Source organism: Tinamus guttatus, unplaced genomic scaffold (genome assembly GCF_059628265.1).
Source record: "Tinamus guttatus ecotype Peru unplaced genomic scaffold, ASM5962826v1 Tinamus_guttatus_pri_ptg000065l, whole genome shotgun sequence".
Classification (NCBI taxonomy): Eukaryota; Metazoa; Chordata; class Aves; order Tinamiformes; family Tinamidae; genus Tinamus; species Tinamus guttatus.
This window is the reverse complement of record NW_028288599.1, coordinates 536,241-549,745: the sequence shown is the minus strand read 5'-3', so window position 1 is coordinate 549,745 and position 13,505 is coordinate 536,241. Positions and strand designations below refer to the sequence as shown.

Sequence of the window (13,505 nt, the reverse complement as noted above, 5' to 3'; positions counted from 1 at the left end):
AATTTTCATTCACGATTCCAGTGTATTCTATGGGTTTGTGTTACTTAATGTTTAAGAACTAATAGTCATTGTAGGATTTCCTTTTAATCAGGCATGCCAGACATCTAAACCAAATGTAGACTGAGCCAAACTTTGCTGGACGAAACTGTCTTATTGTTTAGAGACCAGTAGATGGCAACCATCCATTACAATGTCAAAGGTAAATGGAAAGTGAGAATTGTAAAGGTAGTGGATTTATTACATGACAGCTTGAACAATAAGGTTTGCTGCTCCCTGGATGGAGAAAGTAATAGTTTATTTCTCTTCCTGGTTTTGCACATTTTTAAGAAGTGGAACAATGAGATACAGTTTTATATAGCCAGTTTTGACAAATGCATTGTTAATTGTGAACATTTATTAGACAAAAATATCTTATGGCCATTCCTTCCTGCCGAGAGCAGTGAAAAAAAAAGGACTGAGTCAACAGAAAAAAAAAGATATAAAGAAACAAGACCATCTTCAACAGGAAGAGCTTCAAGTTGTTATCATCATTCACTTCATTACTACTTCAGATAAAACAATTAGAGAGAAATACCAATTACCATGGATTTGAAAATAGTGCTCCCTTTTGGACCTGACTGAGGTATTGACATACTAGTTAATTAATCCTTGTTATCTGAGGTTTTTTTAGAAATCTTTTGAAATGATCAAATTTGAAGTACAATAAAAGATTAAAAGTTTGGGTTTTTTTCTAGAAAAAAACTAGAATGGTTCAAAAAGACAGTATCCGAGAACTTGTTATTTCAGTCTCTGATTTCTTCAATATAAAGAAGGAAAAGAATTTACACTTTAAAAAGAAGTTCCATCGTTACAACAGGAGAAAAGTTACCAAAATATACATGTAAACCTCTTAGAAAAACACTCAAATATCTGGAGTCACATTAGCTTTTTCCCTAGCATGGATTTACCCATATTTTGTGAACATACAGTTAGGATCGCTATACATAAAATACAAAATGTATGCACACAGAAGTAGAGTGTCTATAGCACAGAAATAAATCAGACCTTTAGAGCTCTGAAGGATTCCGTTACTGCCCATCACTTTATAACAGGTTTTAAAAGAATATGCAACAAATAGCCAAACAAACAAACAAACACCACCAAAAAAAGAGCTAAAACCACCCGAAGAGAAGAGTACCATTACTTAGTAACAAAATACTTCACATTATTGAGATGCCTCCCTCTAACTTTTCTAACTCTTTAGAAACCATTAACTTAAAACACATTAACTTTCATCCTTGCAGTAAAAGGTGCATATGTTTATTGTCAGAACTCACAACTTTACTCAGGAGACTGAAACACTGCTTGATACAGATGCAGTAACCTTTCCTTCTTGTTAAAAGTTACAGCTTGATCCACGGTGAATATTTAAGTGACTTGAAATTATGCGAGCTCAACTGGGATCCATTTCTCCCGAGTGAATACTAATAACTTGGTATTAAGAGTAGCTTCTATATCCCTTAGAAAGGAGTACTATTCCTTGAAAAGAAGAGAGGCTTTTCTCATTATTTCCTATCTGTCTAATGGTAAGATTTTTACTTTAAAGAACATCCACTTGTTAATGCGATTTATGTTCTTTTTTTGTCTTTGCAGAAATTAAACACCTTTTCATAGCCTAACATTTATTCTACTTTTCATAGAATTCTATATAGAATATATTATAGAAGTCAATTCTACTTTAAAATGTGAAGTTCTTCTTTGACTAGTGTACCTTCATTTCCTTATGGACACATAAATTTTATGAAGAGTCCGACAGTTACTATTACTCCAAAACTAAAGAAAAAAAAAAGGAAAGATAAGATATATCTTCTAAATGATTTAAGAAGGAAGGAGTTTTTAGACAAACACTAAGAATACATCTGTTTGCTTATTGTATTGTATTGTATTGTATTTATTTAATTTATTTCAAATGACTGAGGACCACACACAGTTTTAAAGATTCAAAATCTGCTCTTTCTATGAAAGTCTGAGGAAGGTCTCACCCCTGTTGTCTGGAAGAGGCAACAGAAGTCTGGAAGAGATCAGCAGGGACAGCACATTTCCTTCTTTACTGTTTGAATGGAATTAGGTTTACTTTAAGTTCCAAGCAGCTCATACGGACATTCACTTCTCAATACTTAGTGCATGTCACAGATCACAAAATACACCCCATGCACTGTAACAAGCTTCTGATTTCTAGCAGACCCGCCCCCCCAAGTGTGAAAGTTTACATATTTTAGTTAAATGGGAATCAGTGGCATTTCCAACAACTTGTGCCCTACATTTTTCTTGGATCTGCACTGAAATTAATGTATTATGTGTAGTGCCTAAGTCTACTCAAATTTATGGTCTGGTGAGCATGTGCATACCTCATGCACGTTAACACAAGTGGGCCTACAACTTATTATAGCCTCACTTCACTCTTTTCCTCCTGTGCTTTGTAAATGTTGAAGGAACCAGAATTGCTCTCTACTGTTTTACATTCGGTCTCTGAACTGTTTGGATAGGGCATTTTTGAATCACAGAATCACAGAACGGTTGAGATTGGAAGGGACCTCTAGAGATCATCTAGTCCAACCCCCCTGCTCCAGCAGGGACACCTAGAGCACGTGGCACAGGGTGGCATCCAGGCGGGTTTGGAAGATCTCCAGAGAAGGAGACTCCACAACCTCTCTGGGCAGTCTGTGCCAGGGCTCTGTCACCCTCATAGGAAAGAAGTTCTTCCTCACAGGGAGGTGGAACTTCCTGTGTTTCAATTTGTACCCATTATCCCTTGTCCTGTACCTGGCCACCACCAAGAAGATGGCCACCACCATCTTCTTTACATATTTCTTTACATATTCTTTACATATTGGTCAGATCTCCTCAGTCTTCTCCAGACTAAACAGGCCCAGCTTGCTTAGTCTTTCATCATATGATAGATGCTCCAGTCCCTTAATCATCTTTGTGGCTCTCCGCTGGACCCTCTCTAGAAGCAAAATGTCCTTCTGAGGCATTGACAATGTCCTTGTCTGGGGAGCCCAGATCTGCACCCAGTACTCCAGGTGCGGCCTCACCAGAGCTGAGTAGAGGGGCAGGATCCCCTCCCTCGACCTGCTGGCAACGCTCCTCCTGATGCAGCCAGGATCCCATTGGCCTTCTTGGCCACGAGGGCACAGTGCTGCCTCATGGTTAACTTGCTGTCAACCAGGACTCCCAAATCCCTCTGCATGAAGCTGCTTTCCAGTAGGTCAAGCCCTAGTCTGTACTGGTGCCTGGGGTTATTCCTCTCCAGGTGCAGGACCCTGCACTTGTCCTTGTTGAACCTCATGAGGTTCCTCTCTGCCCAACTCTCCAACCTGTCCCTCTGAATGACAGGACAATGTCCTTTATTAAGACACTGGAAATGTGCCTTGTTGGGCAAAGTAATGGCAAATCGGGTGACAAGCTCCTCTGATAGCTTTTTATCGGGGAATGGAGATATGTCAGCTCTACAGCCCATGCCTGAGCACCGACTTTTAATCAAAGAATAAAGTACAGATTTATGTGGATTTTGCTTATCTGATTTATTTTTTCCAATGTCACATGAAGACTCATTTAAAGAGCGGTGTACTGAGTCACAGTTCTGAAAGGTGCAGAGTTGCTGCTGAATGCTATTGATTACCATTATTTGCAGTGGCATTCCACGGTAATCAGATTTGGCAGGATCTGAACCATCATAAATGAGCAAGATAAATGGGTAATAAAAAAGAATGCGAAACAAGACAAGTAAGTTTATGTTTTATTTCTTGACAGTGTTCAGCTTAATTGACTTTAGTAATGATTAACTCAATGCAAAAAGTCTGAGATAGCCCTTCCTCAAAAGACACAGTTCTATTCCTGTCCTATTTTCTCTGAAGCAGCATCTCCAGCACAGTGCTATTCCAGGCCTGTTTTCTCTGAAGCAGCATCTCCTAATGGATGCTTCCTCCTCCATAATGAGGAAAAGGAAGACAGCAGATTCCTCTACTGATCTGAGTGAAGGGAGGGAGAATTTAAGGCTGAAGCAGGAGGTTGGTCTCATCAGTGGGGTGTCATTAATTGCAGGCACCATGGTAGGCTCAGGGATCTTTATGTCCCCCGAGTGGGTGCTGTATCATATGGGCAGCCCAGCCAGCAGTCTCCTTATCTGGGCTTTGTGCGGGCTCCTGGCCATGTTTGGAGCCTTGTCTTATGCTGAGCTTGGAACAATAATTAAAGAATCTGGAGGAGAATACATTTACATCTTGAGGATTTTTGGTCCCCTTCCTGCTTTCCTTTTTGCCTACACTTCTGTTATCCTGGTGAGACCAGGTAGCGTGGCAGCTGTGTGCCTGAGCTTTGCTGAATACGCTGTAGCACCGTTCTACCCTGGATGTTCATCTCCTCAGACTGTCGTCAAATGTACAGCTGCTGCCTGCATCCTGCTTCTAACTATCATCAACTGTCTCAACGTGAAATTGGTGACATCTATTATGAACATTTTTACAGCTGCCAAACTCTTGGCATTGCTTGTGATTGCGGTGGGAGGATTGGTGCTGCTTGCCAAGGGACACACTCAGAGTTTTCAAAATGGGTTTCAAAACACGACTGCAGGTATTGCGCCTATTGGAGTGGCATTTTATCAGGGACTATGGTCCTATGATGGGTGGAACAACCTGAACTATGTAACTGAGGAACTGAAGAAACCTGAGGTGAGTGAGTGAGCTGGATTATACTTAATTAACATCTCTGCTAAAAGGTTTGTTTCTATCTATTATTGTGTTAAGAAGCATAATGAAGGAATTAAAGCACCAGATAAGGGATACTGAGCTTTCTTCCTGTTTCGCTTTGTATTCTGGGACCTTTGGATATGTCCAAAAGGGCTGTGGAAACACACACAAAAAATGTGTCTTTAAGCAAAAGAGCAGCTTGTGTACAAGAAATCCCTAAAACAGCTCATTGATTGGGAAAAGTTATTAGGTGTTTGGATGTTTTGGGGATTAAATCTGGTCTTAATATTCACAGGGTCTTACTCTAGGTACCTAGAGTTATGCCAAAAACCACAGCCACCTTACTTCCCTTGTAATCAGTAAAGGTTTGTAACAGCACATATTTCTCGAGAAATTTAATCTGTAATATTTGCTTCAAAAACATCTCTCTCTCCTCATTGCAAGGAAGAGGAGGGGCAGTTTAATTCTGAAATACCCTTATCTTTAAAATCTACTTTTTAGACATTGCGATATGTGTGTTGCAGGTACTAAAATAGCTCACTTGCATCTCACGTTGGGCCTCTCCATGCTACATTTCTACTTCTCACAGATTGGGCAAAACATCACTGAACAACCCCATGTTAAAAAGTTCTGTATGAGTGTAGGGGGTATAGACTACACTTTCTACCAGTGCAGCACACAAGATTTTACAGACTTAAACAAAAGTACACAGTTAAATACTAACCTAAATGTCAACAAATAACCTAGGGTCATGCTATGTTTTTGAAAGTTGGTGTAGAAACTGCCTTGGGAATATGGGTCTACATCTATTGTGAATGTGTTCTGAGGGAAAGCTTGGTAGATGAATGAGTTTGAATGAGAGATGCAGGTATCAGCAAAGACAAAACCAAAAAAAATGTGCAAGGGTAAATATGCTGCAGCTAACCTGCTTGTCATCTCTTTTCTAGGTGACCCTTCCAAGAGCTGTGATGATTGCCATTCCTTTGGTGACATGCCTGTATTTGCTAGTGAATGTGAGCTACTTTGCAGCCATGACTCCATCTGAACTGCTGTCTTCAGGAGCAGTGGCTGTCACTTGGGGGTGAGCTCTGCTTGTGATGACAGCCAAAATGGTCCGAGAAAAATTGGTTCCCTCTTGGGATTCAAAGATTTCAGTGCTGTTCTCAATGGGAATGGCAGCCCTGCATTGGTCAGGCCAAAAAAACATGTTGGGTGTTTACATGTTACAGGGAAGCTGCCAGTCCAGTTTCCATGAGCCTGGGGCAGGGTGCAGCTTTTCCTCACCAAAGGCCAGGCAGACCTGCCCCATCTGCCTATGGACGTGTCATTCACACTGGGAACGTGTGGCTCCCTTCTAGCCCACGTTTTTCCTGGTGGAGACAGGCTGTAAAGAGGGAATAAAATGCACAGTGGAGCATCTCCCCATAAACATTGACAATGCAGCTAGGGTGGAAATCAAGAGCTGGGGATGGGAAGATGTCCCACAGTTGAACCCTAAGGGCGCAGAACCCAGATGCTAAATTATTAGACTACGTTTTTGAAACTATTGTTGAACATTTACTACTGTCGTGGTTTTGGAAGGCCTAACTTGATTTTTGAACAGCTGTGATAGATGGTACTGAAAAAGAGTACATATGGCTTATGGCCACAAAATTTAGATGGGAATATAAACTATTCTTAAAAAAGAGTGATACTTCAATTCGGTGTTTTGAGCCAATGTGTGTGTGTGTATGCATTTGTAATAATTCCTCCAGAACACCTGAATTTTATTGCTCAGTTAGTATTCTTAACTTCATGATGCTTCATTCCAAATTTCACTTTTAGGTCAGAAAATTATCATATTCTCTAAATATTTGCCTCAAATTAAATTTGCAACCGTTGTTCTTCAATTTCCCTTCTAATGTTGTTTGCTGTAATAAGGACAAGTGCAGGGTCCTGCACATGGGGAGGAATAACCCCAGACACCAGTACAGATTAGGGGTTGACCTGCTGGAAAGCAGCTCCATGGAGAGCAATTTGGGAGTCCTGATTGTCAAGAGGTTACACATGAAGCAACAATGTGCCCTCGTGGCCAAGAAGGCCAAGGGGCTCCTGGCTGCATCAGGAGGAGCGTTGCCAGCAGGTCGAGGGAGGGGATCCTGCCCCTCTACTCAGCTCTGGTGAGGCCGCACCTGGAGTACTGGGTGCAGATCTGGGCTCCCCAGACAAGGACATTGTCAATGCCTCAGAAGGACATTTTGCTTCTAGAGAGGGACCAGCGGAGAGCAACAAAGATGATTAAGGGACTGGAGCATTTGTCATATGAGGAAAGACTAAGCGAGCTGGGCCTGTTGAGTCTGGAGAAGAGAAGGCTGAGAGGAGATCTGATCAATATGTTCAAGTATCTGAGGGGTGATTGTAGGTAGGATGGGACCAGGCTCCTCTTGGTGGTGGCCAGTGACAGGACGAGGGGTAACGGGTGTAAATTGAAACACAGGCAGTTCCATCTCCATGTGAGGAAGAACTTTTTTACTGTGAGAGTGACAGAGCCCTGGAACAGGCTGCCCAGAGAGGCTGTGGAGTCTCCTCCTCTGGAGATCTTCCAAACCCGCCTGGATGCCACCCTGTGCCACGTGCTGTAGGTGTCCCTGCTTGAGCAGGGGGGTTGGACTTGATGATCTCTAGAGGTCCCTTCCAACCTCAACCATTCTGTGATTCTGTAATAGCAATACCTCTGGGATTCACACTACAGCATGTCTGTACAAAAGAAATGCGTCTTTTTGCCTGTTGAGACTGTTTTGTACACCACTGGAATGCAGACAAGTGTACATGCACAGCAGGCAGGAAGAAGAGCTGCCTCTTCTGGACAGAACAAAGAAAGCTTTAAACTATGAGAGAAAGACTTTGGAAATACCTTTCATTGAGACTAGTGAAGGGAGGAATCCTAACTGGTTCTAACATCAGTATTTGATTCATTTACAATTAGGATGATACATGATGATATGAATTACTTTCTGTCTCAGGGATAAAGTCCTGGGCAGCTGGTCATGGCTGATCTCCTTGTTCGTGGTGCTGTCTACATTCGGTTCCTCAAATGGGACGTTCTTTAGTGGAGGTCGCGTGTGCTACACTGCTGCAAGGGAAGGCATATGGTAAGGGCAAAAAGGGGTTGCTTTGAGCGAGTATACTTTCTTGTGATGCTAAAGCAGAAAGTAAAACATGGTATATATTCATCTGGAAGAGCAGCAGGTCTTCAGTGGTTTATTTCTTGCTCGAAGACTTTCTTCCTTGCTTTTTCTAATGTAATGTGTACAGCCACTCTTGACTTCCTTCTTTAGCCACATGATACCAGAAAGCTTCTATGGCCAGATGCCTGATTTACATCTAACCTGAATTTTGTGAGCAGCTTTGAAGTCAAAAAAATCAAAATTCTGCTATATTAGAGCATCTGGCACAGGAGGGACCCAGCTGATACACCTAACAGTGAGTGGAAACCTGGCTGTGCTCTGGGAATACTAGGAGAAATCCTAGCAGTCCTGACCATGGCTTTGTTTGCCATGTCGTCTCTGCAAGTGAAGATGTCTGCACATTGGCTCCATTTCCTCTCAGTGCTTGAGCTGAGCAGCATTTGACTTCCTCTGCTTTGAGAAGGAATGTTGAGTTTCTCATGAACCTTTTTACTTGTTTGGGCCTTCCTCCCTGCATCTTCAGGCTTTTCTCCTCTCAGGTACAAAAGATACCACTCCACATCACTGCATTCTTTTTTATACAGGAGAAAATCTGTTATGTGTATGTGGCCCAAATGAGTTGGGTTATGGTTACTGGCTTCATGGTTTCTCTTGCTGGTGACAGGCAGTGTCTGCGATATGCCAGAAAACCCTGTTCTCAGCACTAGACAGAGAATCTGAATTTAACTGTTCCAGCCTGAGTAAGGGCTGAATTCCTACTTCATTTCTCAGACATCAGTGCTGTAGCAGAAAGGCCTGCGTGATATTTTGGTTGGAAATGAAAAAAAACACAAACCTTTCTCATTAAAATTTCCCACTGAACAGGCAATAATTCTCTCAGTGTTCTGGAACAAATCATGGTTTGCTTTGTGGTTGGTTGCAAAAATGTTGAAGGAGGAGTCCTGCATTTCTCATTTCGCAGTAAGCTCAAGAGCAGTCAAGCCCCAGAGAGACGTAGCAGAGGGCAGAGCGTGGCACCATGCACAGGGCCAAATTTGCTTACTGATGATGGCCAGAAAAGCTCTGATCTGATTCTCAGCCTTAATCTGTCACACTGGTAGTTTGAAAATTTCATCTTGTTTGCCTAAACTAAGCAGGCTTAATATGAAATCAGTGAGACACAATAAAAATATCCTTGAGAGGGGCTCCATGTTTACATTTCTTGGAGATTAACTGTTTTAATGTTATATTATGGTGCTTGATGATTAAGAATGTATCTGGCTACAGGCAGACCTCCCACTGGCAGCCGTGGGGGATGAATTAGTATCTCTGTGTACGTGATATGATAGTATGTTGTTTTGCTTTGGCTTTCAGCCAGACATTCTGTCGATGGCTCATGTGCGATGCCTCACACCCGCCCCTGCGCTGATATTTACATCCTCTATGTCTTTAATAATGATCCTGTCAGGAACCTTCACAACCATCGTGAACTTTTTCAGGTATATGTAACATTTCTGTTTACATCTTCTGTGATCCTGATTTTCAAAATCATTTTTGAAGTTATTTCTTTTAATATTTTTTGAGCCTAGACTATTAATTTCTACCTAATATTGTGTTTGAGGGGAAGAAAGGACTGAGTTTAAGTATTAGCATGCTAGCAATACATGATTATTTCTGTAAATATAGATTTGACTGGACATGATTCATCCTTATATTCAATCGTTTTAAAGTTCTGATCATTTGTGCTTGAAAAGGAAATAATGTAAGTATTACTAAAGTTAATCAGGGATAGGTACATGTAGGATCTGCAAGGCAGGACTGATATTGCTGCATAATCTCAACCTAAACTTAATGATTTTTTTTTGCAGTTTTATTGCATGGTTTTTCTATGGCATGACTATTTTGGGTCTTCTGTATTTAAAAATCAAGAAACCAGAACTGCCAAGAGCTTACAAGGTGAAGTAATAATAAAATTAACCCCCCACAATCCTTTACTGCCCAAGTGACTAAGAGCACATTATGAAGAAAGAGCACTGTGGTTGGTGCTAGCAGATGTTTTGTGGTTATCCTTCCTTTTCTAAGCTCCTGTTTTGTCCCAGCAAAGTCAGAGAAGGGCAAGATAGATTGGAAGTGCAGGCAAAAGTTCAGGTTGCATCTCAAGCTTGATAAGCTGATAATGCACTGCCCCCTCACTGCAGAAAATATATTCACCATATCCTCTTTTTTCTTAGAATTTTTAGAGGAAAATGATGCTGGAGATGATTCTGGCAAATAAAGTTACTGCCTGTTTATGCTCTCAGAGCTCAGTCATGTTCCTCACCTTATCCTAGACATAAGAACCTTGCAGAAGCCAAAAACTAGATGGATGCCCCAAGTGCTTTGGCATAGCTAGTAGACAAGTAAGCTCCCCACAAACCTGCCTGATGGAAGCAAATTCTGAGTTACCTGCCCTTTCCCCCAGTGCCATGAAGAGCTGGGCTGCAGGGCTCCCTCAGTTAGTGAGGGAAATGCTTCTGAAAGAAAAGGGGAGCTTGTGGGACCATGAATGCAAGACAGGGGCTTTTCCTCTAGACAAGCTGAATGATCCCCTGGTTTTCGTGGAGCTCCTTCAGGAGATGAAGAGTTGGCACTGTTAGGCTGTGTAAAGCAATGGTGAATGTCCTGCAGGGCCTGGCCGTGAAGCAGAAGGGCAATGCCCTGTTAGCACTTGAGCCGGTAGCTTCTGTGGCTCTACCCTGACACTGGATGTTGGATGGAGATGTTTAGCCAACTTCTTGGGCAAATTGGCCCTAGAATATCAACCTTATACAGTGTTTACTTTGAAGGACCGACTCCTTTCTCAAGGACAACAGCTCTTATCTGAAGGCCCCAGATCATTTGACAACCTATGGCCAAGTTGTCCTGCAGTCTGTGTGTTGCAGGCTTATTTCTAAAGGGAAAGATTTCCGTTGGTTTGAAAGCAATCATTTTTATTGCCATTTTTGTGTGTGGGGAGGAAGCAAAATGGAGCATCCCACCAAAGCACAATGGCTGGTCTTCTCCATGCTTCACTGCTAGGCATGAACAACAGTTATTTTGGTGCATTTCAGTGACCTTGTTTTTGCCCTTTTTTTTGGGGCAGAAGGCCAAAATATTCTTTACTTTCATAAGTAAACAATGAAATACCCCAGCTGGAACATTTTTTTTTACCTTGTTGTGCAATGTTTCCTCTTGTGCCTTCTCCAGTGTTTGAACAGGAATGGCTTCAATTTTAAACGCTTTATGGACAGACTTCCCGAACTAAACTCAGTTCACCCATCTGTGAACACCTGAATGCCCCGTCTTGCCCCAGGCTGATAAGAATCATCTGTGTGCGGTGTGTGCATGAAGCTGTGGGCTTTGTCCACAGCTCAGCTCTGGACAGGAGGCAGTAGGGCAAGCAAGAGAGGGCCTGACACCAAAACCAGCAGCTTGTATCCTCAGGGCTGGGAGGACAGGGAACACCAGTGGTTGGGACAGGTGGCAGGTAGCTCTTGGAAACGGGAATCTAGATTCCTGGATTATCTGGATTCCTGGATAATATCTCAGGCCACAGCAGGACTTCATCTAGAAATGAACCTGTTCTCACAAAGAAAGGACATACTATGCTGTGAAGCTTCTGCCCAAATTCCAGGATTGTCCAGGTCCTCAGGGGCCCGGGATCTACATGATTACTTACACTGATGTTTTCTTTCACAGGTCCCAATTATCATCCCTTTAATCGTGTTGGTGGCAGCTGTGTACTTGGTGTTAGCTCCCATCATTGATCAACCCAAGATGGAGTTCCTCTACATCTTCCTGTTCACTTTGAGTGGTATCATTTTCTACTTCCCCCTGGTTCGCTTCAAGTACCACCCCCGCTTTTTGCAGAGAATTACTTTACATCTCCAGTTGTTTCTGGAAGTTGCTCCAACTGCTAGGAATAAAAACTGAGATAACATCCTCTTGGGGTACAGCTGGCTGCCCCTGCTGATTTTTTCCAACATCTTGATTTTCAAGCTGTGAAAATTTTCGATGAAGAGAATTAGTAGAGTGATAGTGAACCCAAAATGTCTAACGGGGACTGGAGTCTTGATTCCTCACACGTTTTTTGGGTCTTTCTTTGGTGCTATGCTTTTCAGCTCTGCCTTGGCACTTTCCGTGCTGGCTCAGTCAGAATATATACTTCTTCATTTTCTGTCCTGGGAAAAAATGCCCTCAAAAACCTTAGCACTTATTTTTCAAGACAACAGGAAATAAAAGAGTTATCAATGAAATGCTATTCCTATAGCAGTCTGTGGTCTTAAGCCATTCCTGGCAATGCCTCTTAGTTACTTCCACTTAGCTCTGCCCGCTCCGATCGTAGAGCTGATCAGATAAATAAAACATACACAAAAAGCCATTTTCACAACAAAGCCAGTCTTTCCACCCAGGGGTCCGCCCGTGGTCTGGGACCATGGGTTGCTCCTTGCAGTCTCAGATACACAGTCACCACAGTTCTGTCTCTGACTCAGATGTGCTCCCACTGCGCTTTAGCCCAAATCCTCCTACATCTCCGGTTAAAATGTCTCTGAGATTGGAAATACTTTAAAGATCTATTAGTTTACTCATTTAAGAATGCATTTGTCATCTGGGATCCACCCATTCATGGTGAGGACACAGGCTACATCACGCAAACACTGGCAATCACCCAATGCCTCTCCTACAACTGCTTTGAAAACATACAATTTGTCTTGTGACTGAGTGAGAAAAGGAAAAATTCTACAGTATATGGGCCAGCAACATATTCTTGTTGTTAAAGAAACCACATACTGGGCTGCATTAGGATAAGTGTGGCAGATCAAGATCTTGATACTGAACATTGATGAGGACACATGGGAAACTGCAGGCAGTACTGGGCTCTGCTGTTCAAGAGGGGGTTGTGAAGATGACAAAGCCAGGCTCTTCTTGATAATGGCAAATAGGGGTAACAGCCACAAGTTATGGCTTAAGATGCTCAGGCTGAAATTCAGCAAGAAAGTGTGGCCCCAGAGCCATATTCAGAGAGATGGTGAGAATTCGGTCTTCATAGGTTTTCAAAACACAACCCTCCCAACCAATTCCTATGACACTAACATTACAGCACAAAAAATTCCTAGCCTATGCTCTCACCCAAATCTGGCACACTGACTGCAGTCACCATCATTTACCTTTATTACGAATCACGACCTTCTTTCTCTTGTTATAGGTAAAATGAAATATATGCTGTCTTCTTTTCCACCATTTGCACAGATTAGTCTAGGATGGAGGCTTGGCCTATCATACAGATCTGCTGTTAATCTCTGAAATGTCTCGAAGTATCTTGAAGTGCCAAATTGCTGCTGAGGTCAACTTGCTGTCTCACAGCATTTAATCTATGGATCTGCACCTAACACTGCATTCCTGGAACAAGGTCACTTGATCCTCTAGGATTCCCCCTGTGAATCTCAAAGATCTGCATTTCTGATTACAGGCTCACTCTGCACTGCCTCTCCTATTCCCCTGAACAGTCATACCAGCTGCTAGAGATATGTGAGAACAGTGGTTTTTTTTTTTCATCCGAATTTAAAGTATGTTAATAGGATCTGGAAGTTGTCACTCATCTTCTAAATCAAGG

General features: G+C 42.3%; 1 protein-coding gene across 1 annotated transcript; it reads left to right on the top strand.

The window, feature by feature from the left end:
• The first annotated feature begins 3,958 nt into the window (after nucleotides 1–3,958).
• Nucleotides 3,959–12,127, top strand: LOC104572883 (b(0,+)-type amino acid transporter 1). The gene is made up of 6 exons (XM_088519624.1): nucleotides 3,959–4,709; nucleotides 5,675–5,808; nucleotides 7,730–7,858; nucleotides 9,223–9,372; nucleotides 9,742–9,829; nucleotides 11,591–12,127. Exons 1-6 carry the CDS (start codon nucleotides 3,975–3,977, stop codon nucleotides 11,822–11,824), a joined length of 1,470 nt encoding a protein of 489 aa, XP_088375750.1. The 5' UTR covers nucleotides 3,959–3,974; the 3' UTR covers nucleotides 11,825–12,127.
• Nucleotides 12,128–13,505: the final 1,378 nt, after the last annotated feature.